General features: G+C 37.5%; 2 protein-coding genes across 2 annotated transcripts in view; one reads left to right on the forward strand and one right to left on the reverse strand.

Annotated features, from left to right (window-relative positions):
* The window catches only part of ufd1l (ubiquitin recognition factor in ER associated degradation 1), a 188206-nt gene that overhangs the window by 100411 nt on the left and 60376 nt on the right, over window positions 1-27419 (reverse strand). The gene's annotated exons all lie outside the window — the stretch shown is intronic.
* Window positions 1463-26059, forward strand: dhx37 (DEAH (Asp-Glu-Ala-His) box polypeptide 37). Its single transcript, XM_056259354.1, has 27 exons — window positions 1463-1587; window positions 2717-2883; window positions 2972-3084; window positions 3174-3525; window positions 5034-5182; window positions 5257-5349; window positions 8664-8760; window positions 9236-9349; window positions 9429-9530; window positions 10179-10293; window positions 10404-10502; window positions 13250-13305; window positions 13723-13870; window positions 13963-14039; window positions 15413-15645; window positions 16310-16421; window positions 16523-16629; window positions 17599-17787; window positions 17885-18009; window positions 20534-20650; window positions 20731-20903; window positions 20992-21106; window positions 23029-23166; window positions 23297-23391; window positions 24251-24324; window positions 25165-25262; window positions 25936-26059. Exons 1-27 carry the CDS (start codon window positions 1482-1484, stop codon window positions 26010-26012), a joined length of 3441 nt encoding a protein of 1146 aa, XP_056115329.1. The 5' UTR covers window positions 1463-1481; the 3' UTR covers window positions 26013-26059.

The raw sequence follows: 27419 nt of genomic DNA on the forward strand, positions 1-27419 counted from the left end.
TCATCTTTGTCGGCAACTTTAAGGCAAAAAGGGCAAAGGTATAAACAAATAAACTAAAGTTAGCAACCGGTTTTATACTTCAGATCACTTAAGTCGTTCGCGGGGGCGGTAAACATCGCCATGGTAACCGTGAGTTCGACAAATCAGTGACGTCAGTGTTATGCTTAGGATTGTGGGTAGTGTAGTATTTCTCCAGAAGATCGCAAATAAAACACGTTTTTCTTAAAACAAGGTTGATTTTTTACTGCCTTGTGTTTTTTATAGAGCAGAAACTTTCGTTTCACAACCTCGTTTTAAATGTGCAAAGTTTTGAGCTGGCAGCTTCCAATTTCAACTGCCAAAATCCTGACGATGCATCTAGCTTGCTAAAATATTTGGCATTTGCAAACTGGGCCATGATCTCTTCACGTGTAGGAAGCTTGAAATGTTCTCTCTTAATTGCTCTGTTCAAAGCTCTAGGATCAAGACAAATTCGAAATTTTCCATTCTTCTTGTCCACAATCACCAATGAACTAACCCATTCTGTGAGTGTGGGCTGATCAATTTTTTGTATCACTCCTAAACTCTCCATTTTATCCAGTTCCTCTTTTACCACCCACTATCATTACACATAACAATTTTTTTTAATTGTCGCAAAACAAACAAGGCACAATATTCTTCTCCGTTTTTAATTTTTAATTTAATTTAATTTATTTAACCAGGAAGTTCACTTTGAGATACAATATCTCGTCTACCGGGGAATTCGTCTTCTTTACAAAAGTTTTAAAGTGTTACAAATATATAATATAATATAATATTTAAAATGTTTTCCTCAGTCAAAGTTCACTGACTGGAGGAAAACACGAATCCCGGAACCTTTTATCGTTGATGAAGCGCGTCGGTCTCCTTTTAAAGTTGCACAACATCACTATTCAGGATCGACACGTGAGTTTTTCCGATTTTGTTACTGTATGATACATTTAGATCAAAAGGTTATAATTATTTGTATGCATATAAAGGGCGCAATGATCCTTGTCAATGTCGTGTATGTTTGATTGGTAGAGCCTTTCAGTGTCAGTGATTTTGAGTTTTTTAATGAGTGTTAGTTTGTCAGCTGATCTCGAGCAGTGTAAACATCTAGCAGTAAGAACACGAGGAGTTATGATACGATCATCTCTATATTTGACGTTATAACAGAACATACTCGAATCAATTCAAATGAGTGGTAAAAGATGAGATTGTCAGGGGTGAAACTCACAAACACATGTCCTGTCATATATATCGATGTCACATTTCATCCCAAAATTAAAACACGAATAAAATGAAGACGTATTTATAACGTTAGACCATGATGTTTTTGCACGGTGACTTTATTTTCATGGCACTTGCAGAGTTTCTTGTGAAATATGTTCTTGACAGGTTGTGTGTGTGTGTGTGTGTGTGTGTGTGTGTGTGTGTGTGTGTGTGTGTGTGTGTGTGACTGTGACCTGTAGAGTCCTGCCATGGGCAGATTGAGGCAGAAATATAACTGGAAAGGCAGACAGCAGAGCACATCTGTGCAGAAAGCTGCTGGAGACAGACAGACAGATGTGCAGGTGGAGATACAAGGTAAGATGCATGCTTGTTCAGAAGATCTGCAATACAGGTTATTATTAACTATGCAATAAGAAGCGGCAACTGTTCATTTAAAGGGATAGTTCATCCAAAAGTGGAAATTCTGTCATCATTTACTCACCCTCATGTTGTTCCAAACATGTATGGGTTTCTTTGCTCTGTTCAACACAAAAGAAGATATTTTAAAGAATGTTGGTAACCAGACAGTTGATGGACCCCATTGACTTCCATTGTAGGAGAAAACATACTATTGAAGTCAATGGGGTCCATCAACTGTCTGGTTACCAACATTCTGTAAAACATCTTCTTTTGTGTTTAACAGAGCAAAGAAACCCATAAAACGCTTTCTATTATACTTGTCTTTTTGATCCACTGGTCATGTATATTTACAGATGCATATGTATTTTTTTTCGTTTATTTATCAAATTCTTTTTTGTTGTTGCTTCTTCCAGTTCATTAAAAATAAATGTATAATTTGTCACAAAATAAAGCACAATTTTTAAGTATTATTGTCATTATTAAGTTTATTTATTATTAAGTTTTAGTGTGTTTCAAACACACAAAAAATGTATTATTATTTATATTATATGTCTCTCTGTGAAAATTCAATTTGACCACAGGGAAGCAGGAATCAGCACATTAATGTAGATGATAATGATAAATGATATAGTTACTATATTAAGATCAAAGAACAAATATTATAATATGAATAGAATTTGTTTGTACTATAATATGCTTTTTTGTTTCTACATTTGACCAATTATTCATTTAGATGTATGACTGATTGCTATAACGTCCACTGAATCATATAGAATAATTGTATGATGGGAAAGTACTGTAGGAGTATCACGAACAGCTGTAGAGCTTGTTTTTTTAAAGATATTTAGTGTGTCTGTCTGCCCTCTCACACATGTATCCCACTCCTTTTCGAAAAAGGAAATGGACATTGACAAGAGTTAAAGTCTTTGGCTGTAACTATTGTTAATTAATTTTTTGTGTTATTCTTATCATTTTGATTTGTCTACTTGATTTTCATTTTCTTGTTGGATGTTCTTTTTTTTTTTTACATGAATTCTAAATAAACCTACTACATGTTGTTGTGTTGTAATGTGATTCTGTGCAGATGGAGCCGTGCTTAAAGGAGTAGACGACTGTAACGTTCTCGTTCTGCCCGCCACCAGGACCAAGAAACAAAAAGTGGAACGCCCCGTGCCCAAGAAAAAAGCCCTGACAAAGAAACAGAGGAAGAACTTGGAGAAAGTTCTGGAGCAGAAAGAAAAGAAATCCCATGTAAGAGGAGAGAGAGAGAGAGAGAATCTGTAAATGATGCTGTTTGTTATTTATAAGTGATTTTATTTTTCTCACAATATCTCCACAGAGAGCAGAGATATTATCTAAACTAGCTGAGGTTCAGCTGCCCGAGTCAGAGCTCAAACTGCTGTACACCACCTCTAAACTCGGCACTGGAGACAAACTCTACCAGGCCAAAGCGTAAGAGATCGACCTATACACCACGTCTGAGTATCTGATATGGACAATCTGTCATTTTACACATTTCTGTGTCCTGTCTGTGCTTGCAGATCTGTGAATGAAGATCAGGAAGAGGATTCATCTACTGTCAAGATCAGCAGTTTGAGCGGAGCCAACAGAAAGAGAAGAAGAGCGGTGGATGATGATGATGATGATGATGAGGAGAAGTCAGAGTCATCCGAGGAGGAGGATAGTGAGGGATCAGACTCATCTGAGGAAGACGAGGTTAAACCCCCTGAGGAAGAACCCACAGAAGAGCAGCAGGTGCTGACAGAGGAGGTGAAACAGAAAGAGATGGACGTTAAAGAAGAGAAGAAAGAAGATGTTAAAGAGGAAACGCATAAGAAAGAAGACTGTAAACCTGCCGTGTTTATTCCTGTTGACCGACTTCCAGAGATTCAGGTACAGGAACCAGATTGTTTTAAAGTCAGCATGAAACAGAAGTTGAGAGAGTCTTTTCTTCTCTATTGTGACGTATATCAGATTGAAACGGCTTCTGGAACAAGAACAGTTGTGGGGCGGGGCTTGAGTTTGTCCATTGGGAATTGGTTGGATGGTTGTGGTTTGTGGTGGATCACATGTGAGTGACAGGTTGATCCACCTATCAGAGAAGAGAAGAGACGTCTCTGAAAGAGGAAGAGGAAGGGGAAGTTATTTTGATTTAAGATTACTAGGCATGTGAATTAAAAAATAGTGATATACACAATAAATGATATGCATTTATCATAAATGATATAAATCATTTATAATAAATACAATTTAGAGTTCATGGTGACTTTAGAGAGTGTAAGGTTTTGTGTAACAGACCTTTGACTATCGGTGTAAAAAGTCTGGTCTACATAGCAAACAAACATAGCAAAATATACAATAAATATATTTATTTAAGTTATAAATATTATATATATATTTATATAATTATAAATACATTACTTGAAGCATTCATAAGTAATGCATTATACAAGGATTCTTAATGCATTAATTGTGGGTGTATTAATTCATTAAGAATACTTTTATAATGCATTATATATACATGTATATGTATAATGTATATATACATATATTAATTACGATATGCCTTATAATGCACCTTATAATGCATTACAATAAAATACTCATCTATTCAGCTTTACACCTTTAAAAAGTATAATGCATCAAAACACATGAAAAACAACCAATTTTGTGTGTAACAATGAATCTGCAAATATTATAATGCGTTTTAACATTGTCCACAATTATTTTTAGAAACATAAAATGCATTGAAATGTAAATTACGGATTTAATGCTTATCATACATAAAGGATTCAAGTAAAGTGAAGTTCTCTCTTGGATTTAAATCGTTTTGATCTGATTCAGTTCTGAAGCATCATTCACTCTTAAACTGTGATGTTTCTGTTCCTAAGAAAGTTTTTGGTTACACTTTATATAAGGTGTCTGTAACTCCTATGTACTTGCTTTTTAAAAAGTTAAATGTTAGGTAAAATGCATTATTGTGTTCATGTTGTATTGCAGATCGCTTGTTCTGCTATATGGGTACGGTTAGGACAGGTTTAGTGATATGGGTGGGTTCACGTGTCAACAGTGTAATTAAAGATGTAATTACCTTCAGGTGTTTCTAAATACAGTATATAAAATATAAATGTGTCAACAGTGCAATTAAAGATGTAATTGCAGAAATGAATTATAGATGTAATTACCTTCAGGTATTTCTAAATACAGTAAATAAACATGTATGTACACAATAAGTGCAATACATTTAAATGTTAATAAATAGTAGTTAAAGACACTCACTATAAAGTGGGACCAATATTTTGACTCATTTTGTTAATTAATTTACCTGTCTATTCCAGTTTTAACTTGCATTTGGCTCTTGTTTGTGTGTGTGTGTGTGTAACTCTTCATGTGAATTGCAGGAGGCTCGTCTGAGGCTGCCGATCCTGGCGGAGGAGCAGGTGATCATGGAAGCGGTGAGGGAAAGCGAGTGTGTGGTGCTGTGTGGAGAGACGGGGAGTGGGAAAACCACACAGGTGCCTCAGTTCCTGTATGAGGCGGGATACGCCAGGTAACATGGGAGCCGATGTGTGTGTGTGTGATCTGTGTGGTCTGCCTCTCACAGTTTATTCCTCTGCTTCTCAGCTCCGGGGGCATCATCGCTGTGACAGAGCCCAGGAGAGTGGCAGCGATCAGCATGTCGCAGCGTGTTGCCACTGAGATGAATTTACCCAGCAGGTATGAGTGTGACATCAGTGCAGTGAGGTGATGTTATCAGGGTTAAGCACATGTTGGCCACATATTAAAATCCCTGAACCGAGTAGCTTATTGCTATTATAAAACTCTAGCAAACGCCTATATTATCAAATGTATTATCAGACTAAATATATGCAGATTATTATCATTCATAGTAGTAGTAGTAATAATAATAAACCTCAACCTAAAGTGACATTGTAAATATTTAGATTTGTCAAACTTAATTTAAATTTAAAATAACTCTTTTCTATTTTAACATATTTTGAAATGTAATTTATTTATTAAAGCTGAATTTTGAGCATCGTTACTCCAATCTTCAGTGTCACATGATCCTTCAGAAATCATGCTGATTTGCTGTTCAAGAAACATTTCTGATTATTATCAATGTTAAAGACAGTTGTGCTGCTTCATATTTTTGTGGAAACCATGATTCATTTGTTTTCAGGATTCTTTGATCAAAGAACAGCTTTTATTTGAAATGTAACATTTTTAATGTATTTTCATTTTTTTTTAATTTAAAGTATTAATTCATTTAAAAAAGATACTGTCCTTAAAGTAACAACAGGTAGTTTTTTGCTCTCGGGCTCCCCCTACAGTTGGGAAACAGTATTGTCCTCTACTACTGTCGTAAACTCTCATCCTACATGCACATGCATTTGTTGACAACCATGATAGCCCTGAACACTGTAGGAGGAGGTCACATGCAGGTGTTCTCGCGTGTGTGAAATGTCTTCATCCCAGGTACAGTGGCATATATTTCAGCATGTCATATGAATATAATTTCATGTGTTTTATTTTTTTTATAACGACAAATGATCGCGTTTACAAGCCAGCGTCATTATAGTAGCCTAGTCTATTGGTTACCGTTTTACTGAATCTATATGATACTTCAATGCAATGTTTGAGTAGTTGATAATAACCATATATCGTCAATATTATAATATCAAGCTACCATAAATGAATTTGCAAATTTTACAAATCGATTTGCATTATAGCTTGAGGCAAGACAAATAAACAAATATCACAGACATGTTAGGTATCCTAAAATATGATTTTATTAATAATCTTCCTCCTTTCTTTGTACATGTTGAGTAGACTACACTTTTTAGGTCAAACATATGCTATTTGCATTTCATCGATTGCAAAGTTCAAATCAGAACGAGAATACTAGCGATAGCTAACCATCAAAAACTAGAATATCGTTTACTAGCTACCAGATTGATAATTCGCTATTACTCTAGCGAATTAGAGAGATTAGAGAGAGGCATTCTTTTTTCGATGGGGGGTTCGATGCTCCCTGCACACGCAAGGTCTCTCGCTCGCTTTCTCTCTCTGCCGTCCGCGCGCGTTGGAGCACAGTCTCTGTCTCGCGTGCGCGCTCGCTCTAGATTCCGGGAGATTTGAACTAATTTGCGGTATAACTTGTCGATCACGAGTGGCTCATAGGGGTGTAACGATATTTGAACCGAACCGAAAAACCGCGATACACCACCCACGATACGTATCGCGATACTCTCATGGCGAACCGAACACGCCCCGCCCCCTGCGGCCCCGCCCAGCCCCGGCTCATTGCACCTCATGTGTTATGTGTACACAACGAATACAGGGCTGTTGCCTAACCACCATTAACCACATATAATCGCAATAAGCTCAGTGTTTTGTTACTTTTGATAATAAGCAAGGTGTAATCTTTCAAATTATGTCTATTTGATCACGAAATGTAAACAATAAATGCCGTTTTGGCGCTCTTAGATGTGGCGTGACAGATTTCACTGTATGCATGCGGCAGCGCGGAGCGCGATCATCTCTTCCTCAGTTACAGAATAAACATGAATGGACACCCGAAGGTATGTTGAAAGATACAGTATACTTACTGAAAGGCATCATAACTCGTGTAAACACTCAATCAGTGTTTCAACAGCGGAAATACGTCAATAAAACGCTTAGTTTTTCACATAGCTTTATATTTACCTCAGGCAAGTCATTCAGTGTCCACAGCTTGCTGGTTTGCTAACTCTTTCACTAAATAAATGCTATATATTAGCCTATATATTATATTTTACTTAACCTGTTTATGATATCTTGATTATTTAATGTATGTTTAAAATAGTTGTCATGAAAATAACAGCAACTGTGTAAATTATTATACAACAATAACAAATTAGAGTAAAAACATGTTAATGCAAAAATTGCCTTATGTGCAGTTTACATGTTTTCATACAATTTGTTATTTGAGTGTTGATTATTATTATATCATTTAGGCTAAAAGTCTAGGCTTGTTAAGCTTTAATGTTATAGTAATGTGCAAGTAAGGGCTGTAGTTTACAGCATTAGCAGATAATTTTGTTATCCTTGAGAAACGTTTACTTGTAATTTAATTGATTTAAAGACAAGGACACAATTTGTTCATTAAAGCACTGTTTAATAAAAAATAAAAGCAATTTTAGCTTTCTAAACCCCCCCACCCCACCGAAATGAACCGAACCGAACCGAGACCTCAAAACCGTGGGACGAACCGAACCGTCAGGTTTGTGTATCGTTACACCCCTAGTGGCTCAACAGGTAGAGATCTATAGATAAACTCATCTTTCAGGCATTTAACCGACCGGGTTGACAATTTAGCGTGAGAAACCGGGGGTGTGGCGTACGTGTGAGCGTGTGAAACCAATTAAATGCGGGTGTCTCACGGCCAATGCGTGAGAGTTGGCAGCTCTGCAATGTTGATCCTCGTTCTGCCTTTAACGCGATCACTTTCTCTTTTTCTCTTTTTGCTTTGCTCCGATAAAACCTTTGCTTTCTTGTTTTTCTGTGCAGCTTCGGCCATGACTATAACATTTGGCTCGCAAGTCCGATTTTAAGGAAGTGGGGGTGGTGGTGGAAGTGACGTATATGCCGTAAAGCAGTCGAATTTTGTAGTTCTCTTTGTTCGCCGGTTACTACCCGAAACCCAAAGTTTAAAAGTACGATTAAAAACGCTACAGACCCCGTCAGGCTATGGCAGACGTGTCATTCAACCTATTGTAAGTCGATGTACCATCACAAGAGACTTGGAAATATATTATGAAGGCTGAAAAGTTACCTGTTGTTACTTTAAACCTTTGAACGATAGTGTATAATGACAGGATTTTGCCTTTTGCATCCAAATAGTTATGTAGGCAAAGGTTTAAACTGAATCTCCTGTTGACTTGAACCTGCTCTGTACTGTTGCATTTGTGCAGTTATTTTTAGACCTTTTACAAACATCCTGCATGAAGTCTGAAAAGCTTTAACTGAAATAAGTGTGTATGTGTGTTCAGGGTGGTGTCTTATCAGATCAGGTATGAAGGGAATGTGACAGAAGACACAAAGATTAAGTTCATGACAGATGGTGTTCTGCTTAAAGAAATTCAGAAGGTAACAAACACGCACCACTCATTTTATATTAGATGATGCATACTATGTATTGGTTTCTTTATTAAAGCTGTACTAATATTATAGTTAGGCAGGTTGAGTATAATAAACTGTATACTGTATAGACTAGACTTTTTTTTTTGTGTGTGTAAAAAGGATGTCCCTAGAGGTTCTCCAAAGATTTTGCTAACAATACTGATTTAGTCAGTGTTTAGATTTCAGTGTTTAGGGTCAAATGTCAAGTATTGCTCATGAAAATAAGTGTATGTGCTGACCTTAGGTGTGTATTTTTCAGCTAACCTCTATGATTGGTTTGTTTATCATGTAATAAAGCAAAAACCTCCGTATTAAATATACTATAGAACTAAAAGTAAGCCATTAGTGTCACTAAAACTGGAATAGACAGGTAAATTAATTAACAAAATGAGTCAAAATATTGGTCCCACTTTATAGTGAGTCACGATGTGTGTTTTTGCAGGATTTCCTGCTGCAGAAATACAGTGTGGTGATCATAGATGAAGCTCATGAGCGCAGTGTGTACACAGATATCCTCATCGGCCTCCTGTCGCGCATCGTCCCCCTCCGCAACAAGGTAACACGCGTGAACATGTATGACGTTCAGGTTAAAGCTGTGTGTTCGGCGTGTGTGTAATGCCATCTGTGATTCACAGAAAGGTTTACCCATGAAGCTGATCATCATGTCAGCGACGCTGCGTGTGGAGGACTTCACTGAGAACAAGAGACTCTTCCGCTCTCCTCCTCCGGTCATCAAGGTGTCACATTCATGTTCTTCTATTTCAATAGCATGTGTTCATGTCATTATCAGATGTCAGGTGATTAATAGGGCAGTATATGCATGCTTTTCACACTGCGCTTAACCCTGCTTTAATACTTTCAGCTATAAAGTTGGTTTTATCTGATCAATATAACTGTGAACTAATTTTCTACACTTTATTAAATGCTGTAGTGATTGATTATTAAATCCTGTCATTATTTACGCACCCTCAAGTTATTACAAACCTGTATGCATTTGTTTCTTCTGCTAGAAAACGTTCTTAATTGAAAATAACCAACAGAGAAAGTTCAGCATAAGTTGTCATTAGGTTGTTGCAGAAAATCCTCTCTGAAACGTTCTAGAAAATGTAGTTATTTGTTAAAAAAAATAAAACCTAAAATAACCATTATGGTTTGGGTTGTGTAGAAGTTATTTTTAGGTTGTCTTGAAAAAATGTTCTGGGAATGTTATTTTTTTGTTATTAAAAAAATAAAACATTCCTTGAATTTGATTCCCAACAAATAACCAAGTACTAGTGGGAACCAAATACCACCGTTAGAGGAGCATTCTGTGTTTTTAAGATAAAAAATTACCATCATATTATAATCAAGAAAATACTTTGTTTCAACACTGTGTGTGTCTATAGGTGGAGGCCCGTCAGTTTGCAGTCACGGTACATTTCAATAAACGCACACAAATGGAGAACTACACTGGAGAAGCTTTCCGTAAGATCTGCAAGATTCATCGTATGCTGCCGCCAGGTTGGTTAAACACGCATAGCTGCTAAACTTAAATCTTAGCTATATGCACAGATATAAATGAATATGCAGCAGGGGATGATGAATGTCTGAACACGTGTGTGTTGTTGTAGGTGGTATTCTGGTGTTTCTGACGGGTCAAGCGGAGGTCCATTCTGTGTGTCGCAGACTGAGGAAGGCTTTCCCTTACAGACCCAACCGAGAGCACACAGGTACAGTCACACACACACACACACAATATATGCTTAAAGTGCCCCTATTATGCTTTTTTGGGGTATTGCCTTTCCTGCAGTGTGTAATAAAGCGGTTTGTTTATGGAAAAGGTCTGCAAAGTTTCAGAGATCAAAGTACATGATAATAAAGTTATTGGGTCTCATTCATGAAACACGAGCAGAACGAATTTTTGTGTAAATCGTGTGTAAAGTGGTTCTGGCGTAAATTTTCGGATTCATTAAAATGTTCGTATTTTCCAAATGTTAGTCGGTACGAAAGAAATCTGCACCTGCTCCCAGCCACGCGTAAATAGTGAGTTTAACATCCGAACGTTTTGCTCAGGCTGCATTTTAATTCACCTTAATCGGGTACATATTTACACAGCATTTTGAAAAAATATTATATATAGTAATTACATACGGTTTTTCTTTTTACTTCTGGGACTGTTTGATTAGCAGATGAAACTCCATTAACTGCATCTGTAATAGGGGTGGTTAATCTGTCTGATTTCCCGATTCGATTCGATTACGATTATTGAAGTCCCGATTCGATTACAGTCGATTTTCGATTATTAACGATTCTCGATTAGCGATTATTGATTTTCCATTTCACAACAGTAAACGAAAAAACACTACAAAGTGATTGCAGTATTAAAAAAAGTCAGCTGCTGAATTACTTAACTCTTTTATTGAGTAACAACAACTCAAAGCACTTTCTGTGTTGTGTAGTTATAATTTCAGAATTATTTGTATGTAGCTTATGTTCTGTAGAACACAGAAATGAATACATCACATTGTGTTGTGACTCATCAAGTTGAACGAAACAATAACAAATAAATGAAAGGCTTATTTCCTTAAGGAAGTAGATCAGAAACAACATACTGTAGAAATTGGACAATTTTCTTCTAGAAAGACAAGGTGTTGTTCAGGTGGAGGAAGACTGCAGGTTGCAGTCGAAACATGTCAAGGTAAATAAAAAGTTTATAATGCAAAAAAATTTTTGCATTATATGCGGTTAGAACAGCTGTCAGCAGCGCGTCCTCATCCATATCAAGTGCCTCGTCCCCTGAGGCGGTGGCAGCGCGGGCGGGAGCCGGCGGCTGCGAGTCCGGGAGAGGGGGCGGAGAAGGAGAGATAGACGCTCGAGGGAGTCATTCCGGCGAGCATTTGCATCAGAAAACGACGGCAGTGCAGCCCGCAGGGTCGACATCGGAAGTGCGTCGCTGAGCTCACAAACCCAGGCAGAGAGCGCAGATCACATGGCGGTCTCCGTCGCTGTGCGGGGCTCTGCACGCGCCGCAGGAAGTGCAAGGCATCTTGAAAAAGACGCTCGCTGCTCTTTTAGACAGTAAGTTTTGCAAGAAAGGATCCGTCGCCGGATAGCGTAGCTCGCACGGATGGCTGAAGGTGGCGAAGACGGCCGGCTTCTTCAGGCGCTGTCTTGTCGCTTCCTCGACGGCGGCGGCGGCTTCTCTCTAGATCCAGCGATGCGGCAATAATAATAACGCAATTTTTTTTTTTATATAATAATAAAAAATCGATTTTTGAAAATTTAATAATCGATTCATAATCGTCCATAACATAATCGCGATTAATCAATAATCGATTTTTTTAACCACCCCTAATCTGTAATATGCTGCCAAGCTTGCTTTTCTTTAGGACCTGATACGCCACTGTAGCCTACGCTTGAAAATAAAATGTGGTGTTTTGAATGAACTTCTGATAATAAAACTTCGATTTCTGCATCTGAGAAATTTTTGAGAAGACATGTTGAAATCCTTCGTTTGGTGTCATAATATGATGCCCATATATAGTTGTCAGTCTGATTTAATGGGCGGGATTTATGGTAATTGAGAATGAGCGTGCACGCGTGTCCCATTTACGACTGATTGGAATTCATTAACACACACACACATTTCACTATCACATCTGACGTTTACGAAGTATTTGTGAATCAGGAGATGAGTTTTCGGAAAGGTCTCTTTGCGCGCAAATCACTCTCATATTTACTCGTATATTTACGAATGTTTCATGAATGAGACCCATTGTCTCCTAAAAGAAAGAATCAATTCTGAAGTGCTGAAACGAGTCATCAGTAATTCCAGTCTCACTTCCTGTTACATACCTACTTAATTTGCATAATGCCAGCCTATGGTCTTCATAGGCTGCCTGTGAACATTATCTTCTTTGACCCACCCTAAAACACTTTAGTTGTCGCTGAGACTGAAAGAGTTTGGTTCATGTTGTCGAAATGTTTGAGCAAATCCACTTTGCTTGCACTTCCAAAGGATAAGGGCTTGTATTGAAACTGTAAAACTCGTTACCGTTCGCATCAATGTGTATCGAGTGCTGAGGAAGATCCAGAGCTGAAATTCAGATATGGGAATGGGCGCTTGGTTTACAACACGCGCTTCAGGTGGTCAACCAATCACAACAGACTGGGCCATCTGACCAATCAGAGCAGAGTAAAGGAGGGGTTTAGAGAGACTCAACCCTTGATCGAACCGTTTCAAACACTGTGAGAAAAGAGCTGAAGCTGCAATGTATATTATAAGAAAATTAAAGTGTTTTTTGACCTTGGATGCATGTAAACCTATTGTAAGAGACCTTCAAAGAGAGAGACCGTTAGTTAAAGGGCACTTAAACTAAAAAAAAATGACAGTATTGGGGATACTAATATAGGAAAATCTCCTTAGTAGATGAGCAGCCTTCCCAACATTAGAAACTGAAGTGTGTGTCTTTTTCAGATTTAATGGAAACAGACAACCTGAAGACGTCAAAAAGAGCAAAGAAAAAGAATGTGGTATGATGACTATCATAAATGAACAATGAAAAATACTTCTGCAGCTAATATTAATTTCAATATTTACTAATACATTTTTTATTAAAGGTGTGGTATCAGTATTTGTTAATATAAGTTAATGCATTGTAAACTTACATCAGCAAAAAATGAACAATTGTATTTTTTTTATGATATAACATTTAACAAAGATTGATAAATACTGTAAAAGAAACGGCTAATTTTCCTGTTGATATGATAGCAGAACACTTGAATTTAAAAGAGAATGTGTAGTCAACTATGTAACACAACTACTAGTTGAAACACTTATTGTCACACAGTTACACATACTATTGTCTCACATACTAAGTAGTATGCATTATACAGTGTATTTGGTGCAGTAAGAAGTGCGCTAGCATTAGGCTGTATTCTCTGTCTCAGTCCCTCCCGAGGATTAATCTGGACAGTTACTCTGTTCTGCCTGTGGACGAGGGTGATGAGGATCGTCAGGCCGGCATTGATGAAGATGATGATGATGAGGGTTCAGACCTTGAGCTGGAGCTGGGTGATCATCCAGAGAGCGATCAGGGTGAGGGATTCTTACTTATACGCAGGTGTGTTTAATCTGTTTGACTCTATATATGAATTAATGTGTGTGTGTCTGTTGTTTCCTGTGGTCAGAAGAGAAGGCGGATCCGTCGATCCCGCTCTACGTGCTTCCTCTCTACTCTCTGTTGGCACCCGAGCTGCAGGCAAAGGTATGTGCCGTAGTTCTGACGATTTGTGCTGCCTTGTCGAAAAATGCTACCGTAGCGCGAATCGATCACAGAGAATGTCTATTAATATTATATGAAATACAATTATAATACAATTCTAAGTTATGTGTAGCTACTGTATACTGTAGACTACGGTGTGAAAAGTACAAATTATCATCAAATATTCATCTTTGACTTGTCAAAGCACGCCTTTCCTTAGTAACTGAAACTTTCAGTTATTCTTGTTCAGCTGGCTGACCGCACAAATATTCATATGGTAGTTAGCATTTTTTAAAGGGAAATGACATTATAACACATGAAAATGTACCTTTTGTTAAAAAAAACTGAGTCTGCACAGGCGCATAACCAGTAAGTAGCAAATCTCGATGGGTAGCATGAATCTCCAGAACACCGTATCTGTCTGTTCACTCACTTCAGTGTCCTCGAATAACACAATAATTGTACAAGAATTTTGCACTTTTCAGTAAAAAAAAAAAAAAAAAAAAATTTTTAAAAATGCATGGAGATATACTTGATTTACTTTACGATATAGCAATAGACTATATAATACTATAATATAAATTATTTTTCTATAATTGTAAAAAATGTATATACTTAAAATATAAATAATATGTAATATTGAAAAGCTTTTAATCTCTGTGTTTCATGAAAAACTCAATATCCACAGCCATACTTTTACATTATTAAATGCAAAAATGTATTTGGCTAAAATAACAGAAAATCTTTATTTACTTGATTTATTTCATTTGACTTACATTAAGCAATATAAACTATTTAACACTATAATATAAATGTATATAATTTGTAATTAATTAATAATTAATTCATTATTTAATAATAGTGTTTAATGTTTGTAGATCATGAAAAACTAGATTATAAAATCCTATACCTAATTATTGTAATTTATTATAATTATTATATAAATTTTACTTGTATAGAAATCAATTTTTACATGATATATATATATATTTATATAATATAATTTATTTATATATACAATTTTTATATCTATTCTACATTTCATCCATACATTTCATTTGATGATGACTCTTTTCCAATAATAACCAAGAACTTTTGAACTATTTGCTGTTTGAAGTTATTTTTCACAATGATTACAGATTCTGAACATGTAAGATATTTCGTTGTTTGTGGTGTTACTCATTTTTGTGAACGGTATTTTTAATAATTATGCTCTGAAATGAATGGACAAATGTTACAATGCTTCCAGATCTTGACTTCAATCCTTAGACATGTAAAAAAAGAAGTGAAAAGATTTTCTCAGTTTGTCACACTTATTGTAGAATCACTGTTTGTCACTATTATTATTCTTATTCACCTCATCTGTGTGTGTTCAGGTTTTCCGTCCTCCTCCCGCTGGAGCGCGTCTGTGTGTCGTTGCGACTAATGTTGCGGAGACGTCTCTGACGATCCCTGGTGTCAAGTATGTCGTGGACTGCGGTCGTGTGAAGAAGAGATTCTACGACAGAGTGACAGGCGTCTCCGCCTTTAAGGTCACCTGGATCTCTCAGGCTTCAGCCAATCAGAGGGCAGGAAGGGCGGGCAGAACGGAGCCGGGCCACTGCTATAGGTCAGAATTTGACCATTGTTGTATTTTAAAGGAAACTGAATAGTTATGTGAGAGGAAGATCTGGGGCCGGTTTCACAAAGCTATTTTAGACCGGTCTATAGAGTTAGACAAGTCTAAAATGTGCTCATAGACTAGTCTAATGCAAGTTAGACTGTTTCACAAAAATAAAGACTGACTTAATTTAGACCAAAAAAATTAGACGCCTTCCCCCCCAGGCTAACTCAGGTCTAAGACTCTGTTACCTTGGCAACCAGCAGTAACAATCAGTTACATTACAAACAGGGAAAATGGCCCTTTCCAAATGAAACATTTCTTCTTGTTACTACATTCTCCGCTAAATTTCCCCAGTAAAATGTCCTTGTAACTGTTATACTCCTCCAACAAACACATATTTCCCGCTGGGGTAAACTGCACTGAGCGGATGAATGCGCTTACTCGATCCGCCATGTTTTTTGTTTTGAAAAGTGTCTTATTTTACCCAGAATTCATTGCAGTGTAGTCCTACTTAAGATAGTCAGAGTCTTAAGCGCTTTGTGCAACGGTCTGATTTAGATGTCTATCTGAAGTCTGGCTATCTACTATATCTAAGCCATAGTCAGTCTATCTTTGTGAAACCGGCCCCAGGAAGCTGATGTGATATTAATATTTGTGTATGTATGCACAGGCTCTACTCGTCTGCTGTGTTTGGAGATTTCTGTTTGTTTTCGGAGGCTGAAATCACGCGGCGTCCCGTCGATGACCTCGTCCTTCAGATGAAAGATCTCAACATTGAGAAGGTTTCCTTTCATCATGCGATAACAATCCCACATGAACTATTATATCCCAGCATGACAGGTTTTGGTTTAGTTTTGTTTATGTATTTTGTGTGTGGGTTTAGGTTGTGAACTTCCCGTTCCCCACTCCTCCCTCATCCGAGGCGCTGATCGCAGCCGAGCAGCTTCTGATCTCACTGGCAGCGCTGGAGGAACCGCCTCGACACGGACGGTACGCTCTCTCTCTCTCTTTCATTCATACATCACTCTGTCCTCCAAGTCTAACTGATAGGAAATTTCAACAGCCACGTTTGCTTTATTTAAAATTAGACATTGGTGTATTAAAATACCCAGTTAAAATGTAATAACATTTAAATATGCACACGTTTGCAAAAGAATATAAACTCATAAATGTGTAAATATGTGAGAACACAAAAGGGTAAAATATGTACATTGTTTTATTAAATATGAACATATTTGCATATTATTACAAAGGTTATATAAACTATTACTTTATCACTGTCATGGTTATTTATTTAATTTATTTTTTAATTAATTTTTTTTTTCATTTGTCAACAAAATAGTTCATTAACACATGAATATGAACTGTAGGTCCCATAAAATGATAATGTAAAATAATCTGATAATCAACCGTAATATCACTGGGAAATGGGAATCATATTTCCCGCAAATAATATTAAATTGAAAATTTAACCATTTGATTTATTTACAGTTTGATTCACTATTAGATTAAGCAATATAAACTATATATATAATACTGTAATATAAATTCATGTTTATGAAGTTATAATTGAATTGTTGTAATTAATAATGTGAAAACTAGCACATATTTGCATATTATTGCAAAAGGGTCTTCAACTATTATTTAATCACTGAAGATGACAAAATATTTCATAATTAAAAAAACTTAAATATTTATTTTAATGTGATCAATATAGTTCACATGAACTATAGGTCCCATAAAATAAAAAATAAAAATACTGACAGTCAGCTATAATAAATCTGTAATCAAGCTATAGAATTTAAGTATTTATTATAAAATATTACATTACTGTTTGAGCAAATATCATTTGATCAAATTGGCTGTTGAAAGGTGATCACAAATAGTAATGTTCATTATAATGTTGCTGAATTTTTTTTTTTATTATAAAATGAATATTCTTTCTTAACCTGTTTTTAGTTTGGGCGAGATGGAGAGGGCGCGTCTATCGTGTCCCATAACCCCTCTGGGTCGTGCAATGGCCGCGTTCCCCGTAGCACCGCGTTACGCTAAGATGCTAGCGCTGGGCCGTCAGCAGGGCTGTATGCCGTATGTCATCACCATAGTGGCCGCCATGACCGTCAGAGAGATCTTTGAGGATTATGACAGGTCACACATGCACATTTACTTCACTTTTGTCTCTCTGGTCCAGAAGAAGCATTAGGGAACGGTAGCGCTCACGTCCGCTCTTTCTCTGGTTTGTCAGGCCTGCGGGCAGCGAGGAGGAGAGCACTAAGATGGCAGGGAAGAAAGCCAGATCTGTTCAGATGAGGAGGTTATGGGCAGGACAAGGACAGTCACTGCAGCTGGGAGATCTGATGGTTCTGCTGGGTATGGCTTTGATTTGACTAACTTTGGATTTGAATGTTGATGTGAAATGTGAATGTGAAAAACCTTTGCTCTAGCAGTGTGATGTTAGTATTATTAGCTTTTGTTTCATTTTAATTTAGGGTACGTTTACATGACAACGATGTGCTACAAACAGAAAAGTTTTTCCTTTGCATTTTTCACGTACAGATGACAACAAGCTTTAATGGCATCAAAGCGATCCCGGTTTACACGCATCCGTGAAAACGACTAAAATTCATTAAAAATTCTGTATTCTGCTGCCAGGCCAGTAGATGGCGATATCACTTCTGTAAAGAAACACTACTCGCCTATCCACAGTATTCCTGCGCCCCATGACGCTTTGCGCGAATTATGGATGTAACTTCCGTTAAGATGTAAACAATCAGTGAAAGGCTAAGCTCTATGGACGCAATAATAGATTTTTAAACCTTTTACGATGACATTACATTTATTCTACTCACCCTTCAACCATTGAACATTAAAAGGACATTTAAAAGTGTAAAAGCATCAACAAGGTAACTTTCAACAGACCATGAATAATCTCAAAAGCATCTTTCCACAGCTAAATCGGTCGGTTAAATATTACTGTGGTAATCTGTATTATGTAACATACGTTGCCTTAATAAAAAAGTGTTTTACTTCAGCATTACGTGATACTATTTTAAAGTGATTTCAGTCATTTTGACAGATAATAAATTGTATTTACCTGTGAAACCAAACCTGGAAAGAGACGTGAGGATTTGGAGAGGATTCCAGTGAATTATTAATGGTATACATCGTAAATTAAATCGGGAGAACAGACCACAAATGTGCAGTATGTGTTGACTTTTGTCATACTATTACAGCGGAATTCAAAAGGAAAAAAGAAAACAATCATGAGGAAAAGAATGCAGAGCTCTTAGGCCTACTATGGATATTCTTGTTATAACATGTCACGTTAAAATACCAAGTGTTACGTTATTCTCATGTTATTCTTAGATAAAACATGAAAGAAAACTGATTGCTCATTAAGTCAAACTGACGGATCAGGTTTATTTGTAGGGCAACCTTATGATTTGAAATGATTCGTTTCAGTCTTTTTGAATGGTAGTTCCCCAAACCGGAAGTGCCGCCCATAATTCAAAACGCAGTAAGCTTGTCAGGAATAAGGTGGATAGGGCTTATGTAGCCCCGCCCCTTTTCAGCGCTGCGCTCGTTGTCTTTTGTCTTCCGGTCTGTATTTTTCACAGCGATCTTCCGTATTTATGGCTGATTTATGACTGATATTTGTTAAGACATCTGCATTAAACATTACAATCCTCATGATAATTTCGTTAACTTTACATTAAGTAAATCCACTTTAAAAGCTAGTTACTCCTGGACAGCGATGTCATAGAGATATACAGAGCGACCGCAAAAACGGAAGTTCAAAGACAATTTTTTAAAGATGGCGGCACCCTCGTTTCTCTGGCGCATAAGGTCTATAGACTGAACACATAATGTGTGCATGACATCACCATTTGCACAAATTTGTGTTTTTGTAGTTTACACGAAGGCAATAACAGTATCATTTTCAAAAACTTGCACTTTGAAACGTTTTCAGGCCCCCAAAATGCCGTTGTTGTGTAAATGAATGGCAAAAACGCATTAAAAAATTTGTGTTTTTAGTTGAAAACTTTTATGTGCTTTTGTAAAAAAAAATTATATTTAGTTTTAGTTTATTTAGTTTTAGTAATTTTTGTATTTCAACTTATTTATTTCAGTTAGTTGCTGAGACAACATTTCTAAGTTTAATTTATTCCATCTAATATTAATATTTTATTTGAGCTTGATTTCAATTAACAAAAATGATTTTTAATAGTTTGTTTTATTTTAATTAACAATAACAAAACAGTCCTATAGTGGTTGACTGACATGTTTTTTAACGTGCATAATTGCTGCAATTAAGTGTATTTTATTTTTACTTAGTTACTAAAATAATTAGAAATAAACTATTTGAAAATGCATCCATTTAAAAAAATAATTTGAGCTTGATAAAAAAATAAATCTCTAAAATAAACAGATTTATACTTTAGGTATATGGCAACTTCTGTAATTCCTATCATAGTATTTTTCACAAATAAAAACATTGCTAGAAAAGTCATGGAATCATATTTCTTAAATAAAGCCGAGGCAATACTCATTAAACATACCGTAGACAGTTCATATGACATGTATGATTAATAAAACCTTACAATACAACTATTATAGTGTTTGCCTTTCTATTATTAGACTGAGCTGTTGAACAAAGACTGTAAACCAATGAAGACGGAGAATGGGAGTCAGCGCCGTCAAAATAAAAGTCCCTCTCCTGACTGTTACCAGCCAAACCTAAAAAAAAAAAAATCTATCAGTCAATGTCAATAATTAAAAATTGCCAAATATATATAATGCCACCATCTCTTCTCTGCATTTTCAGTTACTTTCTTTTGTTCTGCCATTGAATTGTCTGGTTTGTGTAAACGGCGGGATGTTGATTGGTGTTTAGGGGCGGTCGGCGCTTGTGAATTTGCTGGCTGCACTCGTCAGTTCTGTGAGGAAAATGGGCTTCGGTTCAAAGCAATGCTGGAAATCCGAAGATTACGAGGACAACTGACCAATGCAGGTACATACACAAAATACACATGCAATTTTTATGTGCCTGCTGTTTCTTGTGCATCTGATTTAAGCATCTCTGTCTCTCAGTGAATGCCGTGTGCTCCGACGCTGGCGTATACATGGATGATAAGATGGCTCCTCCGACAGAGTCACAGGTGACGTTTTTACGGCAGATCGTATTGGCAGGTTTAGGAGATCACATCGCCAGACGAGTGCAGGCCGAGGAACTGCTCGACCCCAAGTGGAGGAACGGCTACAAGGTGCCTTAAAAACTCTGTTCGCTTCTGATTTTGCTTTTGATTTTAACAGTAATAGAAAGATCTATATGCATATGTGTGTGTGTTCCAGACTTCTCTGTTGGACGATCCAGTGTTTATTCACCCATCATCTGCCCTTAATAAGACGCTTCCAGAGTTTGTTGTTTACCAGGAAGTCATGGAGACCACCAAGATGTACATGAGAGGTCTGTGTTTGTTCACTACTATACACTGTCTATCAAATGCACTCAATCAAGGTTTTGTCTCAAAAACAGTTGGAAACAAAGTGGAAAATCTCATTGGGATTAGCTTGTTGACATGAACTTTGAACTTTTATATGTATTTTAATGTTAGTAATTACTTAAGTTAATAATAATTTTAGTTTATTGTTTTTTTATTACTATAAATATGATATTTATATATAGTATATTCATATTTAGTACTAAAATATATTATTCATATAGTCTGGGTTTCAAAACCATGTGAATTGAAAGTGGACTTGGACTCACAATAGACCCAAAATAGAAAATAATAGAACATTTTTAATTTATCTTGTCACTTTACTCTAGTGATTGGGATATAGATAGATAGAAATTGAATTTATCCTGAAAATCATGAAAAAATAAATGTCAGTTTCCACAAAAATAGCAGCAGAACTGTTTTCAAGAAATGAAACAAGAAATGATTTGTGAGTTATTTAAAATTGTAACTACTGTAACTGTATATTACTGTTTTTACTGTATTTTTGAATAAATAAATGAAGCCTTGGTGAGCATCATTTAATTTAATTTTAATCTAAAGATAGTAAATGACACATACATAAATAGCTTTATATAGCACATACAATACAATTATATAATTTTTTTATAATATTTACAAAAATAATTAGAAATAAATGCTTTGAAAATTAATCAATTTGAAGGAAAAAATTTAAAATGTAATTTAAAAAAATCTGTAAGATAAACTTTGAGAATTGACCGTTCGCAAGCCCCTCCCCAAAAACGGCCATTGTCCAATCACACATCATAGCAACCGTTACTATGTGAGCAGGTCCGTCAAACATTGACTCCAAGCAAGATGTTGAAGCGGTGCGCCCACGGCGTTTGTAAATCGGACACTAGATACCCCGAGAGATTGTCTGGAGGAGTTCTGTTCTTTCCATTCCCAAAGCTGAAAACACATCGTGAGCAGTGCCTACAATGGATAAAACAGTGTGGACGGCCCCACTCCCAGTTGTTAAATGTGTCGAACATGGTTAACTCGCGTCCAGCATGCGTGAGACTGAGACACTGAGATTAGTCAAGAAAAATGGAGAAAGCAGATCAAGAGGATCCACAAAGGAATTACGTTTTCTAAAGGGTTGTTGTTAACATGATATTTTCGGGGGGAAATGAGCAGCAGTCAACTAGTTAGCAGTGCAGCGCCTGTAGACTAACAGTTTAGACTAGAGGAGTGCACGTTGGCAACGGGGAACGCATGAAGCTTACTTGCCAACATCAGTTCATATAATGTTATCAATATCGTAATGAATAGAAATAACCTTAAATAATGTATGGCTATCTGCATCTTTCCGTCTCTTATGTATAGTTACTTTTTAAACACGAAAATCGCATTCAGCATGACACGCAAGCGGTTGTTAAAGCGAATGTATAATCCTGTATCTCAGGCAAAATTACTAAATATGCAGCGCGAGTTATATATTTCTAACTCCAAACAATTAGCCACTGAACCAGCTTAAAAAATCTTCTTCCAGGCTGTGCTGGTTGTATTTGAGGTAACGTTACAGGTCATGGGGTTTCTCAGATTTCGCTTGAGACCGGTAAAAGCATTAGCCTCGATAGTAGTCGTGTCTCTTTCATTGCGTATTTTTATATTTTGAATATATCCCTCCACTGCATACTGTAACCCCTTGTGCCTCGATCTGGAGGATATCGCAGAGGTATTGCTCCAAAAAACGGTCACTGACACGCACGGGTATACCTCTTTATCTGTGGTGCTGGTCGTGTTTGACCATTTGTTTGACGGGCGTAGCAACAATAACTAGGGGGCGTGGCTTTTGCGAACGGTCAATTGTGACAGCTCTATCTACATATACATCAATTATATGTCAATGTTTTGTTTCTCGCAGGCGTCTGTGCCGTTCAGGCGGAGTGGATTCCTAGGCTCCTCCCACAATACTGTCACTTCAGCGTCCCGGAGGAAAGCCCCGCCCCCTGGTACTGCCCACTGAGCGGCCGAGTGAAGTGTCGACAGCAGAGCACCTTCTGTAAGAGCAGCTGTCCTTCCTCCTGTCCCAGGACTGAGTTCAGAGTGAACCGAACCATTGTCTCGCGGCGTGTGTAATTCCAGTCACATGATGTGGGTGTCTCTCTCTCTCTCTCTCTCTCTCTCCACAGTCAGAGTCAGTTGGAAACTTCCCGCCGTTGAGATGGATTACCCAGAGGGCCTTGAGCGTTACAAGCTGTTTGCAAAGTTTTTCCTTGAGGGCCAGGTGACATTTGTGTGTGTGTGTGTGTGTGTGTGTGGATGGGTGAACAAACTAAAACAGGATAGAAAAGTCAGTCATTTCCTCTACAATAAAGTACTGGTAAATGGTGAACAAGTTTAAAACCATGTTCAAAACCATTTGATCATTATAAGGAAAATACACTCAAACAAGGTGATCAAGACCATAACATGCATCAAACTAGTTTTATATCACCCTGATTAGGTTTATTTCGTCATAGTTATGACTGACTGTATTTTTCTTACCAAATAAGTACACTACTATTTAAGTCTCTTGTGCTCACCAAGGCTGCATTTATTTGATTGAAAATACAGTAAAAACAGATAATTGTAAAATAAATGTATTCTATTGTAAAATATTGTAAAGTGTAATTTATTCCTGTGATCAAAGCTGAATTTCAGCATCATTACTCCAGTCTTCAGTGTCACATGATCCTTCAGAAATCACTCTAATATGATGATTTGCTGCTCAAGAAACAGTTCTGATTATTATCAGTAAACAAAACAGTTAATATGTTTGTGGAAACCATAAACCATTTTGTTCGTCATTCTTTGATGAATATAAAGTTCAAAAGAACAGCATTTATTTTGAAATGTAAATCTTTTGTAACATCTCTAGTGCCCTTTCTTTTTGATCAATAACGCATCCTTGCTGAATAAAAGTATTCATTTCTTTTTTTTTTTTAACACTTTTGAATGGTAGTTTTACATAGTGTTAGTACATAAATTGAAATTGAATTATGTGAGGAGAGAAAGTGTGGAGTGATACCATATTCATAAACCACGGTATTTTCAAAGAATACCTGTAGTGATGCGTGAACTTATTCCTGGATGAATTTCTGCAGGTTTGTCCAAAGATTCAGCAGTTCAGCACGTGTTTACTGTCGTCACCAGCCACCATGTTGAAGACGTGGGCAAAGTGAGACCTCACACACACTCTCGCTCACACACACACACACACACACACACACACACACTTACACTCTCACACACACTTACACTCTCGCACACACACGTACACACACACACACACTTACACTCTCGCTCACACACACACACACTTACACTCACTCGCTCACACACACACACACACACACACACACACATACACTCACTCGCTCTCACACACACACACACACTTACACTCTCACACACACACACTTACACTCGCACTCACTCACTCACACACACACACGCACTCACTCGCTCTCACACACACACACACACTTACACTCTCACACACACACTTACACTCGCACTCACTCACTCACACACACACACGCACTCACTCGCACACACACACACACACACACACACACACACACTTACACGCTCACACTCATTCGCTCACACCCACACACACACACACACTTACACTCTAGCACTCACACACACACACACACTTACACTCTCGCACATACACACACACACACACACACACTTACACTCTCGCACTCACTCGCTCACACACACACACTTACACTCTCGCACTCACTCGCACACACACACTTACACTCTCGCACTCACACACACACACTTACACTCTCGCACACACACACACACACACACTTACACTCTCGCACTCACACACACACACTTACACTCTCGCACACACACACTCACTCGCACACACTTACACTCACTCACTCACTCGCACACACTTACACTCACTCACTCACTCACTCACTCACACACACACTGACTTTTGTATGGAGTGTAAACGGGTGTTGTTGAATACTCTCCTGCTGTTGTGTGTCAGGTTGCAGCCGCGGACTGAAGTTCTTCTCTCGGCGCTGGCGTCAGAAAAAGTGGACAACAGAAAAGCTTTAGAAGCTGCGTGGAAGAAAAATCAAAAATGTAAGTTGATATGCCTGTGAAAATGACTCATTCTTTCTTGTGTTCATTTAGTGGAAACCCATGTGGGGAAAACATGCTTTGTTTTTACTGTAACTGTATTTTACTGGAATCTGTACCGTGGAACTGTGATCACTGGTTAAAATAATAGCCATTTCAGCATTAAGTGTAAAACAGTCATCAATGGGGTCAGTAAGATATTTTTTAAGAAATTAACTTTTTTATTCAGCAAGGACGCATTGAATTGATCAGAAGTGACAGTAAAGACATTTATAATGTTACAAATAATTATATTTAAATGCTGTTCGTTAGAGCTTTCTATTCAGCAAAGAATCCTGAAAAAAATTTATCACAGTTTCCACAAAAATATGAAGCAGCACAACTGTTTTCAACATTGATAATAATAAGAAATGTAGAATGAAGGATCATGTGACACTGAAGACTGGAGTAATGATGCTGAAAATTCAGATTTGATCACATGAATAAATTACAGTTTACAATATATTCACATAGAAAAGTTATTTAAATTGTAATAATATTTCACAATATTACTGTATCTTTGATCAAATTATTGCAGCTTTGATGAGCAGAAGAGACTTAAACAAAAACATTAAACACTAAAAAAGTAGTGTGTATATTAAACATCACTAAAAATGTCTTTATCTTGTCCTTGTAGATCTGATGTCAGCGTATTGTCAGTGGATCCCTGAGTCTCTTCATGCAAAGGTCAGTAAAATCTGGCCACCGATCTGACACAGTGACCTCTGACCTGCCTGGCCACATGTTGGACCAGCACATGTCAGACACTTTTAATGAACAGGATCTTCCTGCTTGTGCCTCATTCTCTGACGTCTCATGGATGGATGACTCTGAAAGCCTGTGGACAGATGAAGAATTCCAGTGTAAAACGACGTCGGCATCTCGTGAGGCATCTGGGTGGAAACAGGACTTTTGTAAACGTATCTTCACAGATCGTAACACCAGAACAAATAAATTCCTTTTTTAAGCAACCTTGTGTCTCCATGCTGTCTCTTCTTGCCTTTATCACCCTACAGAATGTTTGCTAACAGCGTAATGTCAGTTGCTCATAATGTTAGTGACATTTAAAATTATTAAAGGGATAGTTCACCCAGAAATGAAAACTCTGTCAGTAATTGCTCTCCCTCATGTTGTTCAACCCCGTCAGACTTTCGTTCATCTTCGGAACACAAAAAAGATATTTTTGATTAAATCTGAGAGCTGGATCACTCCTCCATAGGCTTCTAAAGGGATCGAAACTGGCCGGCCCAAAAGTTATGAAAGACATCGTTAAAATAGTCCGAGTGACTACAGTGGCTCAACCTTAAGTTTATCAAGCGACGAGAATACTTTTTGTGCGCAAAAAACAAACAAAAATAACGACTTTATTCAACTATTCATTTCCTTCTCTGTGGGCCTCGAGTGAGTTCACGTAGTGTAAAGGCTCGTACACACCGGGACGAATATTGGCTCGCATTATTCGTCAGCGTTTTTCAACGCGTTTTTTGTGTTCACACCCAAGCGATTTTCGCTGACGATGAGCCGAGTGAACATGCCAATTCATTCCCTGACATTAGATGGCGCCCATTTGCTCTGCAATACCACTCCATAACATTCTCTTTTATCAAGATTTTGGTAGTCGCTGTCGCATTTGTCATAGTTCTTTATGTTCCGACACCAACGAGACCAGCAGCTCTACATTCATCTTGCCTTGCATCTTCCTCGTCTTATTTCTTCCCGGCAGTGTAGACGATCCTTGTCTTCTTCGCCGTTACGTATGTGTGCTCGGCAAGACCGTTTTGTGTTTGAGCGCCCCCAAGTTGTGTTTTACTGTAACTTCAGAAGCTCCAGACACGTGAGCAAAAGCGCCAATCTCATTGGTCGGATAGTTTTTGAAACTAAAAAAAAACAGAGGCGTTTTTAAAAAAATGACGCTTTTACGCGTGGCGCTTTTCGTGTCGGTGTGCACACTCACATAGGCGCCCATTGTTTAGTCACGAGGCGTTAAACGTCGGCGAATATCGCACGGGAAATTCGTCCCGGTGTGAACAGGCCTTAACAGCGCAGCGCTTCTAGGTTGTACGTCACACGCATCACACACATGACCAGCGTCGGCCAATAGTGAGCCTGCGTGTGACGTAC

Source organism: Rhinichthys klamathensis, unplaced genomic scaffold (genome assembly GCF_029890125.1).
Source record: "Rhinichthys klamathensis goyatoka isolate OS25496 unplaced genomic scaffold, OSU_Roscu_1.1 h1tg000167l_1, whole genome shotgun sequence".
NCBI classification, from domain to species: domain Eukaryota; kingdom Metazoa; phylum Chordata; class Actinopteri; order Cypriniformes; family Leuciscidae; genus Rhinichthys; species Rhinichthys klamathensis.

Excerpts from the sequence above, each read along its gene's own strand:
- dhx37 (XM_056259354.1), top strand. The coding sequence starts at position 1,482 with ATGGGCAGATTGAGGCAGAAATATAACTGGAAAGGCAGACAGCAGAGC. Across the intron at positions 10,294-10,403 it reads TCATCGTATGCTGCCGCCAG|GTGGTATTCTGGTGTTTCTG; the intron begins GTTGGTTAAACA and ends GTGTTGTTGTAG. Across the intron at positions 23,392-24,250 it reads AGTTTTTCCTTGAGGGCCAG|GTTTGTCCAAAGATTCAGCA; the intron begins GTGACATTTGTG and ends GAATTTCTGCAG.